The sequence below is a fragment of the Gracilinanus agilis genome, chromosome 4 (genome assembly GCF_016433145.1).
Source record: "Gracilinanus agilis isolate LMUSP501 chromosome 4, AgileGrace, whole genome shotgun sequence".
Taxonomy (NCBI): domain Eukaryota; kingdom Metazoa; phylum Chordata; class Mammalia; order Didelphimorphia; family Didelphidae; genus Gracilinanus; species Gracilinanus agilis.
In genome coordinates, this window is record NC_058133.1 from 466,343,493 (window position 1) to 466,362,297 (window position 18,805).

Below are 18,805 nucleotides of genomic sequence, written 5' to 3' on the forward strand. Positions count from 1 at the left end.
CCCCCCCCCCCCCCCCCCGGCTTCTGAGGGGAGGAAAGGTTGGCAAGGAGGAACTGAGGGACAAGCAGGTTAGAGGGTGGAAGGGGAGGCGGGGCTGGGGAGGGCAGAATACCCACCCCAGGTGAAGAGAAGCAGGTGGTGCCCCATTCAGCCAGAGCTGACTGGAGGAAGGAGAAGATATAGGGAAGCGTTCAGCCAGAGGCAGGCAGGAATCCGTGCCCCAGAATGAAACCTCAATTTAAAATTACTATCCCTGGTCTCGTCTCCCTCCATTCCCCAACGGTTCTCCCTATCCCGTTTGCTTTTTGCTCTCTCCCTCTCTTTGTGTCTATGTCTCTTATTTCCCTTTTAGGTTCGCGTACACATACACACGCCCCTTCCCCCAGCCTTCACACGGTCACTCTCGGTCACTCTCGATCCCACGCCCGCCTGGACCCGGACTCGGCAGCTGCAGTCAGTCCCTCCCTATATCCCCGGGGAGCCCCACTCATCTGTCCCGTTCCCCTCGACCTGGGGGAGCCCACCCCGCTCCTCGCTGGGGGCTCACCCAGAAAAGCAGGTTGAAGGCGAGCAGCATGTATTTGATGCAGCGCAGGCCCCCGAGGACGCGCCCCATCCTGCGGCCCCGGCAGCGGCGGGATCCTGAGTCCCCAGGCCGGGCTCCGAGCTCAGCTGGAGCCCCGCGGGGAGGGGGCGGGGCCACCTGGAGGGCGGGGCGTCGGAGAGGCAAGGGATGGGGTTGGGGGGTGCGCTGTGCGTGGAGCTGGAGGAAGGGGAGTGGGTGGAAGGGAAAAGGAAGAGGGGTTTGGAGACAGAGAAAGTGGGGAACCAGAGGGCGTAGGAGAGTGATGGAGAAAGAACAGGGGCGTGGACTGGGGGAAAGGAGAGCTCCGGGTATGGTTCGGGGGCCAGAATTAGCAAGTGCTCTGCTCCCTCTGTGTCTAGTGAGGGACTATTTCTTTCCGTGCTGGTGCTGGAGGAGGTGCCGCCTTTGGACACCGGGTCAGTGATAAAAGAAGCGTCTGGCAAGGAAAAGCCTCCAGTGGGCCCCTTTTGATCAAGACCAGTGAGCTTCCTTAAGCTGTATAAGAAATGGCCACATCCTCAGGGCTTATCTATACCTGCGAAAGTGATTTCTGGGAGAAATCACGCCAGTGGAGTACATGTATTGGGTACCTGCTCCAACAAAGACGAAAATGAAAGCCCCTTCCTTCCAGAAGTTCACCTTCTTTTGGGAGTGAGTACCATTCACCCAGGGCATCTACAAAATAAATATGGCTATGAATAAAATCTGTGATTTCATCCATATTTGGGGATCTCAAGTGAAGAAATTTTCTCTATGAAGGCAAGCCAAGTCAGTAACACTGAGAGTTAGGGGTATTATTATCCCCATTTCACAGATGAGAAATTGAGATAGAGATGAAGTGACTTTTCCAGGGTCACAAGGCTAGTTGTCTGAGGATGAATTTGAACGTGTCTTTCGGACTGTAGCACTCATTCCACTTCAGAACCTCATAAATGTGATAATTCGAGGAGGGGGAGCACATCAACAAGGAAAGCAGATTAGGAAAGGTTTTCGGTAGGAGGGACCACGTGCGCTAATTCTTGAAGGGAACAAGGGATCCTGGGAGATTGAGGTGAGGAAGGAGTGAATTCCAGACATAGGAGATAATGTATTTGAAAGGTTGGAACAGAGTGTTTGGTTCAGAGAGCAGCCCTTGTCTTGGCCCTCTAAAGAAACCTCTCTAAAGCAGGCTGAGAATGCCTTCAGGATGCCAAGACACTCAGTAGTTTCCATGGGGCCTAAAATGTTCTTCCCCTCCTCCTCCTCCAAAAAGAGTAAGACTATGTCTCATGTCACAAAGAACAATTTCTCTAGGGAGAATGTGAAGGGAGGAGCAGGATTCTCCCCTCTTCCCCCTCCCCTCCATTTTCCAAAGAAGAATCTTTACCTTAATAGGCATGAAGTCTGGAGACAGCAGGGAGACAGCTGCCAGGAGGATCCCAGCTGCGGTCACCAACTATCTCTGCTTGCCAGCTAAGTTTGTAGAGTGGGAGGGCTGACACCAGGTCTGGACTCTTGCTAAAGTCAGCTAATGAGTGGTTTTGAAAAAAGGATTCAAATCATCAAGACCTTAACGTGTTAGATCTGAACAAAGAAGGCCACAGCTTCTTGAGTAGGGTATTCTGATAGCTAGTAGCGAGGGAACTGAGCTTCAAAGTTGCTTAGACATCACCTAATTGAACCTTTTTTTTCAGATTGAAAAAGTGAGGCTTAGAGGGGTTAAGTAATTTTTCCAAGGTCGCAACTTAAGTAGATATCAGAGTCAGGATTTGAACTTAGATTCTCTGACTTTGATCCACCAAGTCTACAGAGTACCTGTGAGGTCAAAGACACTGAGTTGATTACTACACATAAAATCAGAGACAAGTAGAATCACTGAATTTCTGAGATGAAAAGGACCCGGGAGGCAATCTAGTTTAAAAAGTAACTGAAAAATTAATCCCTTCTACAACACACAGGATGGGCAGCCAGGTGTTGTGGTAGACAGAGCACTGGGCCCAGCATCAGAAATACTCATCTTTCTGAATTCCAATCTGGCCTTACTTACCAGCTGTCACTTGACCCTGTTTACCTGGGCCTGTAAAATGGAAATGGCAAAGTATTCCAATATCTTTGCCAAGAAAACCCCAAATAGAGTCATGAAGAGTTGGACATGACTGAACAACAATGATAAACAACACACTGGAGAAGATGGGAACTCATTATTATCTAAAGCATCCGATTCTACTTTTGAATTCTCTGATTGTAAGGAAACATTTCCAGACATCACAACTAATCTCCATTCTTCAAAGAGTTTATAGAAAGTGTTAGAGTATAGGAGTGGGAAGTAAAAGGATGGTAGTAGCAAAGGAAATAAAACCGGAAAAAATCTATGGAACAGTTAAAGGCAAAGTAGCAGGTGGACTTTACATTGATCATCTCATTCATTTCTTTGCAGTTGTTTTTCCCTGTCCCCCACCCCATACCATTGCCCTCTGATTTCTCTACAGAGCATAAGATAGCGGTCTTTTGAATTTACATTGGAAAGTGGCAGTAGGGAAGAATATGCATTAAAGCAAAGGTATCAAACAGAAGTGGCCTCCAATATTGCCCAGACCCCTCTGGAGTGGGGCCAGAACCAAATTAAGATGTAACTGAGAAATATTTAACAAGATAAAATATAGATGACATTACATTTTAAAACTAAGTCTCTTTGTGCTGATAGGGACCTACAGATTAGTAACCCCTTTTTGGTGCAGTGGATTGAATGCTGGGCCTGGAGTCTGGAAGACTCATCCTACTGAATTCAAACATGGCCTCAGACACGTACTAGCTGTGTAACCCTAGGGAAGTCATTTAACCCTATTTGCCTCAGTTCCTCTAAAATGAGCTAGAGAAGGGAATGGCAAATTACTCTGGTAACTCTGCCAACAAAACCCCAAATGGGGTCATGAAAAGTCAGATATATAGGAAACCATTGAACAACAAACACAACATTTCTATTTGAGTTTGATGCCACTGCATTAGATGACCATAGAAATGGGTGAATCCTAAGGAGCAAGCTTTCTTTGGAAAGCATAAATTATTTTTTGTTGTCATCAGTCTTTGCATATTATGGAATAAGAATAACACGGACTCTTCTGTTATGAAATGTAAAGAAAAGAAGTCATCAGTTTGTATCATGCCAGCCAATGAATAGGTATAAGTACTTTATTCCATGATGATATGCCAAAGTCTTACTTCTATTTTGCATTTCTCCCCATCCCTACTACAGTGTCTGGTAAATAGCAGGCAATTACTGGTCATTGAACTGAACAAATAAAATGAAGCCAATTGCTATGACAATTCAAAAAACTTGCAAATAAGGAAAATCGTTTATTCTGTATACAGTATGATAAAACCTCACTCAAAATTCAACTAACTAGAATTTGACTAGGATTATTCTTGAGTTCCAATTTTTGGAAAGTCAGGGGTAAAGAAAACAGGTGAACAGATAGAATTTTAGCAAGATGTTTGTCATATATGACAACTTTTGCTTCTTGAAATCTTTAAGTTTTGTCTCCAAACTCTTCTGATCTTACCTCTTATCAGTAAAATTTTGGGGTCTCCCAATATAATCTATATGTATTTCTGCTCTGAAATGTGATATATATTATAAACCACGTATTATGGACATCACAAACCTTAAATAGAAGTTGAAAAAGCATGAGATAAAGATGATAGCTTTAGCACAGATTTTGTTGCTATTCAGTCATATCCAACTCTTTATGACCTCATGGACCACAGCTATCGATAGGGTTTTCTTGGCAAGGAAAATGGAATGGTTTACCATCTTCTTTTCCAGTGGATCCTTTGTTGGGTGGAAGCTAAGCAACTTGCCCAGGGTCACACAACTAGGAAAGGTCTGAGGTTGGGTTTGAACTTGTCTTCTTAACTCCAGGCCCAGTGCTGCCCCTTTAATGTAGTCAGAAAGTACTATTTTACATGGCACTAAATTTAAGGGTTGGAAAATTTTACATGTTATCTTATTTGATCTTCATAACAACTTTAGGAGGTAGTAGGTATAAAAATGAAATAAACTATTTAAAATATTAATTTTGTTGACATTGTGATAGACCTACCTGGTCTCACTGACATTACTGTAAGTGAGTGCAATGTGATTGAATATGCTTTATTATTTTTTAAAATCTCGACAACACATTATAATAATGATTCAAAAGTTTGGTTCAAAGTTCAGTTTATTTCCAATTTATTGGCTATGATTGGTGAAAAATGGATGTAGATTTGAATGGAAATACGTTGCTGGCAACACTTACTAAATCTCAATACTAATTTTTCAATTCTACCCACTAATAATACAAATGTTTTTATTGAAAATTCGCCAGGAAATTTCCATCTTCTTTGATAATCTTGTGAACTAACTGGATGGTGTTGCACTTTTCTACTTTAACAGATTCAAACTCAATGAAACTCTTTAGAAAACTTTTTTTTTAAAGAGACTAAAAAATTCTTTTTCCAAGTTTAAGAGTGTAGACATGAGTTAAAACACACCCACATGCATTTCTTCCCAGAAGACATGAGCTCATTGGTGGTAGGGTTTGCATTTTTCTCTGTATATTCCTAATGCTTAGCACAGAACTCTACATTGGGTAGGCAGTTAATAAATGCTTATAGCAGGGGTCGACAACGTATGGCTCTCGAGCCATATCTGGCTCTTTTGAGGGCCATATCTGGCTCTTTCTGCAGGAGCCATGAAGTCAATTTTTTTCAGCCGCTGTTACAGGAGCGCGCACTGTGAGCACTATACTGCTCTCACGAAATTACATTTTAAAAAATGTGGTGTTTATGGCTCTCACGGCCAAAAAAGGTTGCCAACTCCTGGCTTATAGGATTGAATCAACTTGGTCCTCTGCTCAAAAACCATCAATAGCTTCCAAAGCTTAACTAATAAAGTTAAAACTCCCTAGCTTGTCATTTAAAATCCTCTACAAAATGGTACCCATCAGCTCAAACTTTATTTCCCTACCTATGACACATTTGAACAATATCTTAGTCAAAGTAGTCTATCTGCAATTCCCCAAACATATTCTGAACATTCTTACCTTGCAGCCTTTGGCCATATTATTCCATTCAGTTAAAATTCCTCTCCCACCTCCCACCCACCTCAATGGGCAGAATTGAAATTCTACCCATCCTTCAGGAGTCAGCTCAAGTGTTACCTAGGAAACTTTTCTTTGAATAATTACCACTATGTATAATTGTCTGTTTCAGTCAGATGGCATGTAGGGAGCCTTCAACATATTTCCGTGGTGTCAGAGGGGGAAGGAAATAAGTATTTATAGTGTCTACTATGTGCCAGGCATTGTGCCAAGTGCTCTACAAGTACTATCCCATTTGACCCTCACAACAACCCTGGGAGGTGGATGCTGTTATCATCCTCATTATACAGTTGAGGAAAGTGAGGTTAAGCTCAGGATCATACATCCAGTAAGGATTCAAGGCTTAATTTGAACTCAGGTCTTTCTGACAGCAGACTCAAAACTCTATGTATCACTGAGCTGGCTTTATCTCAGCATCTGGTAACCACAAAATGTTAAAGCAAGCCACCTTGAAGATTATCCATCCACTAGTACAGAAATCAAACTGAATTTCAACAAACGATAGTAAGTCAGAGATCATGTCTGACTCTTCATGACCCCTTTTATGGTTTTCTTGGCTAAAATACTGGAGTGGTTTGCAATTTCCTTGACCAGCTTATTTCACAGATGAGAAAACTTAGGCAAATGGGGGTAAATGACTTACTCAGAATCCCACAACTAAGAAGTGTCTGAGGCTGGATTTGAATTGAAAAAGAAGTCTTCCTGACTCTAGTTTCAGCATCTATTCCTCTGCGCTATTTACCACTAGTCACCAAACTGGACTTAATCCAAGTTTAGTGCTCTTCCACTTACTACACACCATGCTTCCTTTCCTCTGATATCACCTTGACCAACTACCAAATAATGTACAAATTCCTTCCTCGATACCCTTATAGGTGACTGTATCTGATGATCTCTGTAGGTGACAGGGAATTTATCACCTTCATTAAATCCAAATTTGGAAAGGCAAGATCATTAGGAAGCTCTTCCTTATGTTAAACCCTCACTCTATGCTCTTGAGCTAAACAATATCAAAATAATTCCTCTTTCACATGACAGTCTTTCAGATGTCTGAAGAGAGTGAATATATCCCTCTGTAAATCTTCTCTTCTTCAAAAGTCATCATTTGACATGGTTTTGCCACCTTTTGGGTTACCCTTCTAAAATATGGAGGCCTAGAGCTGAACACAATACTTGAGTTGTGGTCTATTCAGAAGTCCACAATTTTTTTATCCCTGATCTGGACATTCTACTTCTGTTAAAACAGCATTAGAAGTCCTTGGGTTTTTAGCAGGTACCTCACAATATTGGATCAACTTATTTTAAAATTAATTCACTGTGTGTTTCTTATTCTATAATTGTTCTGGTTTTTGAGCCTCAGAGTAAGAAGGCTGAAGTTTATCTTTTGGGGTCATTTTTTCAGTTTGTCAAAATCTTTTCATATTCAATACAATAATTGTTTCTTCCAGACTGATTTATTTATTCAAAATTGCAATTTCATCAATGTGAATGTTCCTGCCAATGTAGATTGCAATTCATCCATGTCTACCCACCCTTCATGAATCTTGCCCAAATCCTCCCAAAAAATCCTTCTGTGTGGAAGATTTTTTTATTTCTTCTGATATCTTGAGGACATCAGTAGATGACATAGGCTGTCCATCAGTATCCTTTGCTCTAGTCTTGTAACTAGAAAATTGACAAGCACCTTTAAAAAAAAGCCAAACAAAACTTTCCTGATGACATTCCTTACTTCATTTCTTCAGTTGTTACATAACAGTCTGCTTGTACCCAAAATGCTCCACTCCATTGCCCTCTGAGTAATATTCATTTTTAATTCTTTGCAGACTATTTTATAACTTGTCACCATACAATAGTAAAATGTTGATATTAAATGGGCCTGTGTTTCTGGAAAAAGTTTGGTGTTATCAAAGAAACTTTATGATTTTTTGAAGATGATCTATTTCCTGCTGGTTAATGATGGGCTCATTAACCATTTATCCAAGACACGCATGTATATAAACACATACTCTCTGTACATGTATACATGTATACAATACATATGTTTATTATGGACCATAACATTCATAAGATTTCCTTCACAAAGATACTAAGGTGGTTTGCCATTTCCTTCTCCAGTGGATTAAGGCAAACAGAAGTTGACATGCTCAGGGTCACAGGGCTAGTATCTGAGGTCAAATTCAAATTCAAGTCTTCCTGACTTCAGGTTCAGTGCTCTACCCATTAAGCCACTTGGCTGTCTCTGTCTCTCTCCCTCTTTAAAATGCACACTCACTCTCTCCTGGTATATTATTCATGAATGTTCTAGTGCCTAACTTCATTAGGGCAATAAAAGCCTTCTTTACCTTAAGTCTTTCATATATATATATGTGTGTGTGTGTATTTGTATGTGAGGGGGTGAATATATGAAAACATATGTTTACATACATACACACATATATATTGGTTAATTAATACTCAGGAATGGACTTTAGTGTCTAATTACATTTGGGCAATGAAAACAATCTCTAAGCCAGTCTTTCCTATTCCATCACCTCATATCTTCCACTCCTACCTCACTGCTTTGTATGTAATAGCTAGCATTTATATGGTACTTTAATGTTTGCAAAAAGCATTACATTTCTCTCTCATCTGATTTCTACAAGTGGTGCTATTATTCTTCCCTATTTTACAGGTGAGGAATCGAGGCTGAAAAAGGTTAAATGGCTTGTCCAGGCCTCAGGCAGCTAGTACCTTCAGAATTAGAACTTGGGTCTTCCTGACTCCAGGTCTAATATTCTATGCATTGTGCCAATTATAGGTCTTGCTATCTTGCATATATTTATGTGTATATATATATATAGGCTGCCTCCCCAAGGTTCCCAGAAGGCCTGTCTTTGCATCCCCAGCACCTTGAGCAAGGTGCTTTTCCCTTCTCTTTCCCTTTGGGTACACTTTTCTCTTCATTACCGTGCACAGAATTAAATGTACAGACAATTCTGCTGGAATTTTTGCCAAAATACTTTATACAAAAATCAGGTTCTTCCAGCTTTGGGACACAGGGAATCTCTGTACAAGCGTGCCTGCCATAGGTCTGTTGGTGGACTGAAAGCAAACCACCAAACCCCAGGAATGACCGACCCCTCCCTTGTCCCTCCCCACCCCCTCCCGGGCCTCAGTCTAGGGCTGCCAGCTCCTGCAGCAGCAGCTCTTTCTCCCGCTGCAGCTCACGCACCCGCTGCTGGTTCTGCTCCAGTCGGTCCTCGAGCCATTGCAGCAGCGGCCCGCTGATGGCCGACATCTGGCTGCACAGGTTCTTGGTGAAGACGGAGCCGTTGTGGATCATGGTGACCGAGTCAAGGTGCGGGAGGCTGTGGATGCGGCGGTAGGCATCCTGCTCCTCCTGGCACAGGATCTTGGGCAGCTCAATGGCCGACTCGAGGCAAACCTTGCCGATGGTGTCGTGTGGCACTACATGGATGGGGATCTCGATGCGCTCATAGTCGGTGCTCTTCTGCGCCTGCACCGACTGGAAGCACGTATACAGTAGCCTGCCAGTCTTGGTGTTCTTGTCCTCGATGAAGCACGAGAAGATGAGGCCCACAAAGCCCTGGTCCATCATCTGGTACATGGCCTGTGTGCGCACGTCCACATGCGACGGCCACACGGTGATGTGCGGGTGCGAGTGGTACCAGCCTACCACCCGCACGGGCCGGCCAGTGAGCTCAGCCAGCCGCTCGGCCTCTGTGGACGCAGCGGACAGCTGCTCTGGGGAGATCTCCACGCGGTCCTTGCGCTTGTCTGAGCGCCGCAGGATGATCACCGAGTGGATGTGCACGATCTTGCTGGTGTCCACCTCGCCGATGCACAGCCCCATCACCTCCTCCTTCTCTGTGCTCAGGGCATGGTTGAGGCACACCAGGAACGCATCCGAATCCAGGTGCACCGCCACGACAGCCATGGCGGATGAGTGTTCTGTGTTTCCGGCTGATCACCTAAGCTGCCACGCCTACCACGCCTGCGCAGCTTCTTGCAGGGTCCAGGGGCCTGCAGGAGGGCGGGCTCTGCGGGGGCGGGGCCAGTTGGGCTAGAGATAATAGGGTTAGGGGCGGAGCCTAGACCACTCAGCACCGCCTAGGGGAGGAAAAAGAGGGCGGAGCTCCAGCCACTCCAAGAGGTCTAGAGGAGGAGGAGGGGAAGGAGAAGAAAGGAAGGGAGGAAAGAAGAGGAATTCGAGGCACTCCATAGAAGTTTAGGGGAGAAGGGGGGGCGGAGCTCCGGTCATTCAGTACCGCCTAGGGAAGGAGGGAAGGGGCGGGGTTCCAGCCACTCAGCACCGCCTAGAAGAGGAGGAGAAGGGGGAGGGGAGAAGGGGCGAGGCTTGGGCTACTCTGCTGAAGCTTAGGGAGAGGAGGGAGGGGGAGGGTCCCGACTGGAGAAGGACGGTTGGCTGGCTCCCTAGGAAAACAAGGTTGTTGAACTAGATTCTGTCTCTCTTGATAGATCTCTTTCACGTTTTCAAACTTTCTTTTGAATTGTGAAAATAGGCATCAAAAAACATATCAACTTTCAAAGAACAGAAAGAGGCTTGTATAACAAACTGATCTTATGTTCAATATGTTTTTTAAAAGATATGTTAAAATACATATTTTGTATAATGGGTAATATACTAAAGTTTTAAAGAAATATATACTATTTTAAAATGTAAAATAAAAGTGTTTTACTATATGTTAAAATGTAAAATAAATATAAGGGGTAACATTAAAATCAAAAATAAATATTTGTTATATTAAAATGTAAAATAAAGATGTTTTACATATATAGTATGTAAAATATGTACAATATGTATAATGTGAAATATATTAAATTTTTAAAAGAAATATTTATGCTATATTAGAACATGAAATAAAGGTTTTACTATGCATAATATGTTAAAATGTAAAATAAATGTAATATGTAATATATTAAAATTTAAAAGAATGTGTACAATAGATATTACAATGTAAAAATAAGTTTGATACATGAATACCCCAAAATGTAACCTATATTATGTACAATATGTAATATAGTAAGATTTAAAAGAAACATGTAAGACATGTTAAATGTAAAATATAAATATTATGTGTAACACATTAAAATATGAAAGAAATGTTACATTATGTAACTATTAATACAAAGCATTCCCAAATGAAAAATGGCCAAACAACATGCACAGGCAGTTCTCAGAGGAAGAAATCAAAACTATCCATAGTCATATTAAAAAAAATGTTCTCAATATTGATTAGAGAAATGCAAATGAAAACGACTTTCAGATATCACCTTTCACATATCAGATTGGCTAATGTGACCCATGACCAAAAAGAAAAATGTAAATGTTGGAGGGGATGTGGGAAAATTAGGACAGAAATAATACTCTGTTGGTGGAACTGTGAACTGATATAACCATTCTGGAGAACAATATGGAACCAGGCTCAAAGAACAATAAAACTAGTTATGCTCTTTGAATCAGCAATATGGCTACTGGGTATGTATCCCAAAGAGATCAGAGATAAAGGAAAAAGATCTACCTATACCAAAATATTTTTAGTAGCTCTTTTTATAGCAGGAAATTGGAAACTGAGAAATTGACCATCACTTGGGGAATGGATGAACGAGTTGTGGTATATGGTTATAATGGAATATTATTGCTCCATAAGTTCAGAAAAACCTTGAAAATTTTATGTGAACTGATGCAAAGTGAAATAAGCAGAACAAGGAGAACCCATCTCTTCAAATAACAACCTTCCTCTAAAAGATAGGTGTAGTTAAGCAAAACAAACACATTAGTAGTGGCTGAGAATGTTCATCTCATTGTACATTATCCATTGTATATATTTTGGTAAAGTGTAAAAACAGGTAGAGAAATGTATGCTTACCAAAGATGTTTGCCACCATGGTGGAAGAGATCCAGGGCAGTCCTACTTGAATAGGGATTCTTTATGCATGGTGAAGACCTCCAGATGGCCCTCTTTGCTGGAGTCATTGTGCTCTTTGCTTCAAGAATTCTGTGGAGATTTGTGGAGAGTTTCATTACAGCTCAAGAGAGCTTGGTCTAACTCTCCATAAAGGGAGATGTGCTCAAAGCACGTGTGGATTTCTCATTAAAATGTTATATACAGTTTGAAAGTAGACAGGTAGAGTAAGTATTTATTGATGCTCTGTCTTTCTTTTTTAATAATGTCTGAATTTTTTTTCTTTTTCTACACCTCTAGTATTTTCTGCTTCTGAAACCTCATGAATGGTTTCATGTTCTTACAATTTTGTTCTTACAATGTTCTTACGATTTTGTAGCTTCCAATATGGATTTCTTTTATGTATGCTTGGTTTACACTTAACTACTTTGGTGATTAATGCAGGTGTTTGCTAACAAAGGTCTTTTTAAGGTTCATTATTATCTCTTTGTTTAAGCAATTGATATCCATTAAATTTCTCTGGGAAGTTATTATGGTCTGTGTCTATGTCTTTCCATCCTAATCTCAAGTTTTCATAATCACCTTCTTTAACAGGTCCTGGTTACCTTTGCTCTAGAAAGTTGGTGTTCTGTTTGCACACAGATTCAGGGATGCCTCCTACTTTGGTAATGAGTCATTTCCTGTCTGTTAAAATATAATCAATTTCATCTTTTTTTTTTTTTTTGGTGAGATGTTATTTGTTCTTCTCTATGTTCAATGTTCTTCAGTTCTTTTCTCTAAGGGTTCATGATATACAGGTGTGAGCCTTCAGAGTCATCTAAAAATCTCTGGCCTCTTGTTCCTTACTTTTGACCCATATTTTCCAATACATTTCTCATTATTCTTTACTATTCTCACCTTCACATCAATTTAGAGAATCTTATCAAGTAAAGTTTTTGAAGACTTCCTTTTCTTTTAATTCTTCTGCAACAGATGTTGTGTATGAACTATTATTTTTTTCATGGTGTTCTTTTTCGCAAACATTCAACATGAGCATTTCAATATGAGATGACTGACTTTTCCATAAAATGATGTTTCCTGTTACCTTATGCAGCATGGTCTTCCCCAAGGCCACCCAGTTAGTATATGGGGGGATTCATAATTTGAACACATGTTCTCTGGCTTCAAATTCAGCACACTTTCCACAGAAAGGAAAAGAAAGAGAATGTTAGGGGAAGACAAAATAGTCCAGTTTGGCTAGAACATGCATTTGTAAAGGGAAGCAAAGGCCTATGGGAGCCAGCTTGAAATGGCTTTTGAGAACTGAGTGTTAAATTTTCATTATGAGTTTTTATACCTCAAAATCAACCAAGGCTACAAATAAGGACTTTATTCATCATTTTATTGATTTCTAGACTTAAGAAAGTAATGGACAAAACATTAATCAATAGATTAAAATTAAAAGTGTGTCAAGCCCTTTTTGGAAAGCTGGTTGTTAAATATTTACCAGCACACACCTGGAAGTAGGAGATAAAGTTGAAAAGTATCTGAGCAAATCATAGTAGAATACTCACTTGAAGAAAATGGACTGAATTGAAAGTAAATGAAGATGACCCACCTATTCTCACTCTTGCCATTCTCTGGGCGTGAGGATTTTCTGAAGCTCTGATGAATCCTTTCTTTAAAAAAACAAACAAACAAACAAACCTTTATCTTCTGTCTTAGAATCTAAGTCAAAAAATACTAAGTAAAAAATCCAACCGGTACACAGCAGAAGTTCATGATCCCTTTTCTACTTTCTTTATATTGAAATATTCACATTTGTTAAGTTCATAGTAAAAAAAAAAAGACATCTTACATTAAAAAATTAATGAATGAGAAGGAGGGGGTGCAGCTAGTTGGCTCAGTGGATTGAGAGCCAGACCCAGAGAGGGGAGGTCCTGGGTTCAAATCTGGCCTCAGATTCTTCCTAGTTGTGTGACCCTGGACAAGTCACTTAACCTCCATGCCTACCCTTTACAGCTCTTCTGCCTTGGAACCAATATGCAGAATTGATTTTAAGACAGAAAGTAAAAGTTTAACAAAACAAAACAAAACAAAAAAAGGTATACATGTGTTTTCATCATCATCATCATCATCATCATCATTATTATTTCATTTGCATTTTTATGTTGCTTGATGCTTGTGATATGGGCAGTGATACCAGGGTCTTGTCCAAAGAAGTAATGATTCAGTCAGTCTCCATGATGAGGAAATAAGCTTTATTGAGAGTGGAAGGAAGGCAATGGAATGACCCTGGTGATGGAGTAGACATAGTGATGGAAAGCCCCCAAGAGGTTTTCACAGGAATGCTTTTTATCCTAATTAGTTACTAAGGAAGGGGTCATTTATTTGGGCAGTTGTTGCCCACCTGTTCCCAAGGAACTGATGTCACTTTTCCCATGGTTCACTTGGGTCTGCGTGGCTTTACCCATGATTCACTGATTCTGGTCAGACTCCAAGAAAGGCAGTGATTGTGGAAATGGAGCATTGTTTGAACCTCATCCTGTGTGATTGGGAATCTGAACCTTCTTAATCAAAGACTTCAATCATGTGATGTGAGGAGTTTTCTCATAATTGTAAATCTAAGCAGCCCATATGTCTTATTTGAAAGGTGGCTCCATACTAATTAACTAATTATTGTTTCCAAGTTCTTTTGTTTATGGCTACTTGGCAGGGTTTGTAGGACAGGGCAGCCCACCAGCCACCCACTTTTACATTCCTTATCTCCTTTCTCTCCTCATCTCCTCCCACACACACTGTCTTGGGTATCCCTGATGGGAAGTTTGCTTTCTTGGTACATTTCTCTAGCACTAAGTATAGGACCTTGCACCAAATGGGCCATATCTGCTTTTTTTCTTCTAGTGTTTTTTAAACCCTGGCTGGGGATCTCTTTGCTAGTGGCCTGCTTGGGTCCTGTTGTATGCATGGTATCTGGCTTCCCTGAGCCTTTCTTCAGGGCAGCCCAGCCCTAAAGCACTTTCTTTCTGAGTTGTTCCTTGGCGGTCACCACCAGCACAGCTGGGGCTTCCATTGGCAAGACATGAGCTATTTCCCTGCCTGCTGAGTTTGCAGTGTGTTGATGGTGCTACTAAGAAGCTATTGATGGAAAATATCTGTGGGCTCCTGGGCTTCTTAGCAAACCATCCCCTGGATGCCTGGGGAGGAAGGGAGGGAAGGAAAGCTGGGGCCTCGGTTTCATGATTGCCCAACGTCTCCATGGTCACAGGTTTGTTGCACCCACCTCTGACTCTGCTTTCTACAGTTGTGAAGCCAGTAGCAGTAGCAGCAGCAGTAGCAGCAGGAGCAAAGGGCCCAGCAGGATTTCCTTCCTTAGCTGGGCAGCTTCTGGTGTTCAATCATGGGAGGAAGAGAGGGAGGATCCATACCTGCTCTCCAAGATGTAGATCAAATAAGACCAAGAGGCATTTTAATCTCTGCTGGAAGCAGGAGAGTGATAAACATCTAGGGAAACTAAGAGTTTTTCTAGGGTCCTGTGGAAAGGCAGCTCTTCCCTCCCTCTTTTTTTTTTTTTTGTGGGGTTAGTGCTTTTATAAGGAAAGAGAGGAAGCAGAGATGGAGAATATATGAAGATCTGGGCTCAGGTCTAGTGCTTAGTTCCTCTCAGCTGTGTGACCCTGGGCAAGTAATTTAACTTTTCAGTGCCCCCAAGTCTTCATTGTTGTTCTGTCATTCAATTGTGTCTGACTCTTCCTGATCTCATGAACCATATCTATCCATGGAGTTTTCTTGACAAAGATCCTGGAGTGGTTTGCCATTTCCTCCTCCATTAGATCTAATGGATCCTTTTGTCAAGTAATCAGAAATTAAGTGACTTGTCCAAGGTCACATAGCTAAAAATATCTGAGGTTAGATTGGAACCCAGGTCTAGCCTGACTCCTGGCCCAGTGCTCTTAATCACTGAGCCACAGCTGCCTCTAAATGACTCGATAATACCATAAATTAAAGCTCAGCCTTGGTAGGAATAATTTTCTCACCAAAGAAGTCATAAATACAATCCCAACTCACTCCCCCAAGGTATTAACTAAGAGGGATTGAAGACAGTGTGGTAGAATAAATTGCCCCACTTAAAGTTCTGACTTCTAATCTTACCTCTGATATTTACTAAGCTGTGTGATCCTGGGCTAGTCACTTATTTTTTAGCTTTATTCCTGGGGTCAGAGAAGAAACAGACCCTTTAGGGAGAAAGTAAAGTTGCTCAATTTCCTGGGACTGGTATTTGTTTAAGAGGTTAAAATAGTATGATAGTTACAGTAGAGACCTCAGGAATTTCTAGTCCAACTCTATTTTGAAATTAGGGAAACTGAGGTGATTTGCCCATGGTCACAAAGGTAGAATATGGATTTGAACACAAATCCTCTGACTCCAGAGCAATCCCTTTTTCCACTGCTTCCCACTGCTTCCACATTAAATTTGTACCTATTTGAAGAATTAAATGTGGGGATCTGGTTTGAAAAGTCTTGGGAGACAATCTGTTCAATCTTGGATACCTGCCTCAGAAAGACACCTGACCTCCAAGTTGTTGTTGGGAGCCCAACAATAGCTGCCTTGATGCCCCTCAGCAGGGAGTTACCCATCCATCATTCTTCTATCCCACCTTATCAGATGATCTTTCACTTGACAGCACCTGTGGGTTCACATTCCTTGGAACATAAGCAATTTCTTGTAACCAGATTTAAACTCAGGTCTTCCTGACTCTAAAAAGTTCTTAAAGGGATAGTATGAGTATGTTGGAAAGAACACTGAAATTGGAGTCAGAAATTCTGTGTTTGAGTCATTGCTATATGGCTTACTAGCCCAGTGACCTTGGTTAAGTCATTTAAACTCTGAACCTTAGTTTTGTCATTAGTAAAATGAAGCTAATCCTCATCTCAGTTTCCTCATGTGGCGATGGGAGCTATTATTTTTGTTTTCAAAATTTAGCAGTTTTGGATTTATCATAGTAACACCCCCTGCAGCCCTACAGAGAAAGAATAATAACCATAAGAGATGGCTTTTATATAGAGAACTGTAAGGCTTGCAAAGCATTTTATACATTTTATCTCATCTGAACCTGAAGGCAATCATGTGAGAATGGCACATAAGGAATTGTGGTAACCATTTTACAGATAAGGAAACAAATGCTAGCTAGTAAGTGTCTGGGACTGGATTTGAATCCACACATGTCTTTGCTCCAAATCCATACCTTCTTCTGAAAACATTTGAGAGGCATGAGAGACAACAGTGACCTTCTATTCCTATTCTCTAATTTTATACTGATAAGGCAGCTAGGTAATGCAGTAGATAGAGTACTATGCATGGAGTCAGGAGGAGTTCAGATGTCATCTCAGATACTAATAGCTGTGTGACCCTGGATGAGTCACTTAAACTTGCTTGCCTCAGTTTACTCATCTGCTAAATGAGCTGGAGAAGCAAATGGCAAACCAATCCAGTATCAAGAAACTACCATCACTACCACCAGTGCTTTACTGATGAGGAAACAAAGGCCTAGAAAGGTTCAATGACTTGCTTAGGGTCAAGCGAGTTAGTGGCAGAACTAGTATTTAGAACCCAGATCTCCTGATCTCCCATCCTACTATTCTTTCTAAAACATACCTGTTGAATCTTTTGCACGTAATTCAATGAATGTTTATTAAGCTCTTACTATGTGCCAGGCATTGTGCTAAGCCCCAGGGATAGAAAAAGAGCCAACAAGCCCCGCAAGTCCCTTATAATCTAATGGGGAGGCAACATACAAACAAATATGTACACAGCAAGATATAAACAGGATAAGTAGGAGATAATTAACAGAGAAGGCACTGGAACCAAGAGGAGTTAGGGAAAGCTTCCTGTAGAGGTGAGAATTTTAATTGGAACTTAAAGGATGCTGGGAAGCTCAATAGTTGGAGTGGAGGACAGATAGCATTCTAGGCAAATGGACAACTAGAGAAAACACCCAAAGCCAAGAGATGGAGTATTTTCTTCATGGAAAAGTCAGGATGCTACTGTCACTGGGAGAAAGAGTATGTGCTAGGGAGTAAAATGTAAGAAGGGAAAGAAAGAAGGGATAAGTTATGAAGGGCTTTGAATGCTAAACACAGCATTTTGTATTTGCTCCTAGACACAATAGTAAGTCACTGGAATTTGAGACTGTCTCTCTGTCTCTGTCTGTCTGTCTTTCTCTCATCAGTGTTTTAGGAAAACCACCTTATGGCTGGATGGAAGATGAATTGGAATGGGGAAGAGCCATGAGGCAGGCAGACCCACCAGCAGACTATTGTAGTAATCAAGATAGGAGGTCTACACCAGGATGGTGACTGCTTTTGAGTAGGGATTCTTTTATTAATTGTATCCCCAGTACCTAGCACATAGCAGACACTTAATAAAAGTTGGTTGACTATTTAGGGATATCCACATCTTGCAAGATCAAATCAACTCTTGACACTGACATCTCTTCAGTACCCCTTGTCTTCAGTATCCTTCCCTCTGATTAGAGAGGGTGGAGAGAGAACAATAAAGAGATCTTCCTGAGAGGGTTAATAGTTATTGGGTCTTGTCCAAAGAATTGATTGATGACTCAACTGATTCCATTCCAAGGAAACAAACTTTATTACAAGAGAATATAGTAACAGAGTAGCTCAATATAGTAAATAAGTAATTAGAGAGTGAGAGAGAGAAAAGTGTGTGTAGGGGCTCCCAGGAAGGCTTTTCTTCTTGCTTGGCTACTAAGGAAGGGGCCATTTGTTTGGGCAGTTGTTGCCCTGTGTCTCCAGGGAACTGATGTCACTGTACCCAGTGGTAAAGTGGTTTTACCCATTGTTCACTCTGCCCAGTCAGAGGAGAGCAAGCCATAATGTAAATGGCATGCTAATGATATGTTAAATATCCTCCTCAAGCAACTTTAGGTCAAGTTTTGCTCTTTTCTGCACAGACTCTAAGGAAGGCAGTGAGTGTGGAAACTGAACACTGCTTGAATCTAGTTCTGTGACAGGGAAACTGAACCACCTGTGTTTGCTGTGCAGAGACCCCAACCAAGGAACTGTTTGTTTTAAATTCAGGGAAGTGTTAAAAGCTAGGCAGATGCGGTCATATATATATTTTACCAACATGGCCATGGCTTTAATTAAACTACTAATTTCTCTTATCATATCAGTCTT

General features: G+C 41.2%; 2 protein-coding genes across 4 annotated transcripts in view; both read right to left on the reverse strand.

Moving 5' to 3' along the window:
- Window positions 1-616, reverse strand: part of TSPAN2 (tetraspanin 2) — a 67,848-nt gene extending 67,232 nt beyond the window's left edge. For all 3 annotated transcript variants that reach the window (XM_044672401.1, XM_044672399.1, XM_044672398.1), the window contains exon 1: window positions 548-616. In XM_044672401.1, the coding sequence (XP_044528336.1) occupies window positions 548-616 (69 nt within the window). The remainder of the gene's footprint in view (window positions 1-547) is intronic.
- A 7,099-nt stretch (window positions 617-7,715) lies between these two features.
- LOC123247198 (lys-63-specific deubiquitinase BRCC36) lies at window positions 7,716-9,653 on the reverse strand. Its single transcript, XM_044675999.1, has one exon. It carries the CDS (start codon window positions 9,638-9,640, stop codon window positions 8,855-8,857), a length of 786 nt encoding a protein of 261 aa, XP_044531934.1. The 5' UTR covers window positions 9,641-9,653; the 3' UTR covers window positions 7,716-8,854.
- Between the last annotated feature and the right edge of the window lie 9,152 nt (window positions 9,654-18,805).

Excerpts from the sequence above, each read along its gene's own strand:
- LOC123247198 (XM_044675999.1), bottom strand. The coding sequence starts at position 9,640 with ATGGCTGTCGTGGCGGTGCACCTGGATTCGGATGCGTTCCTGGTGTGC.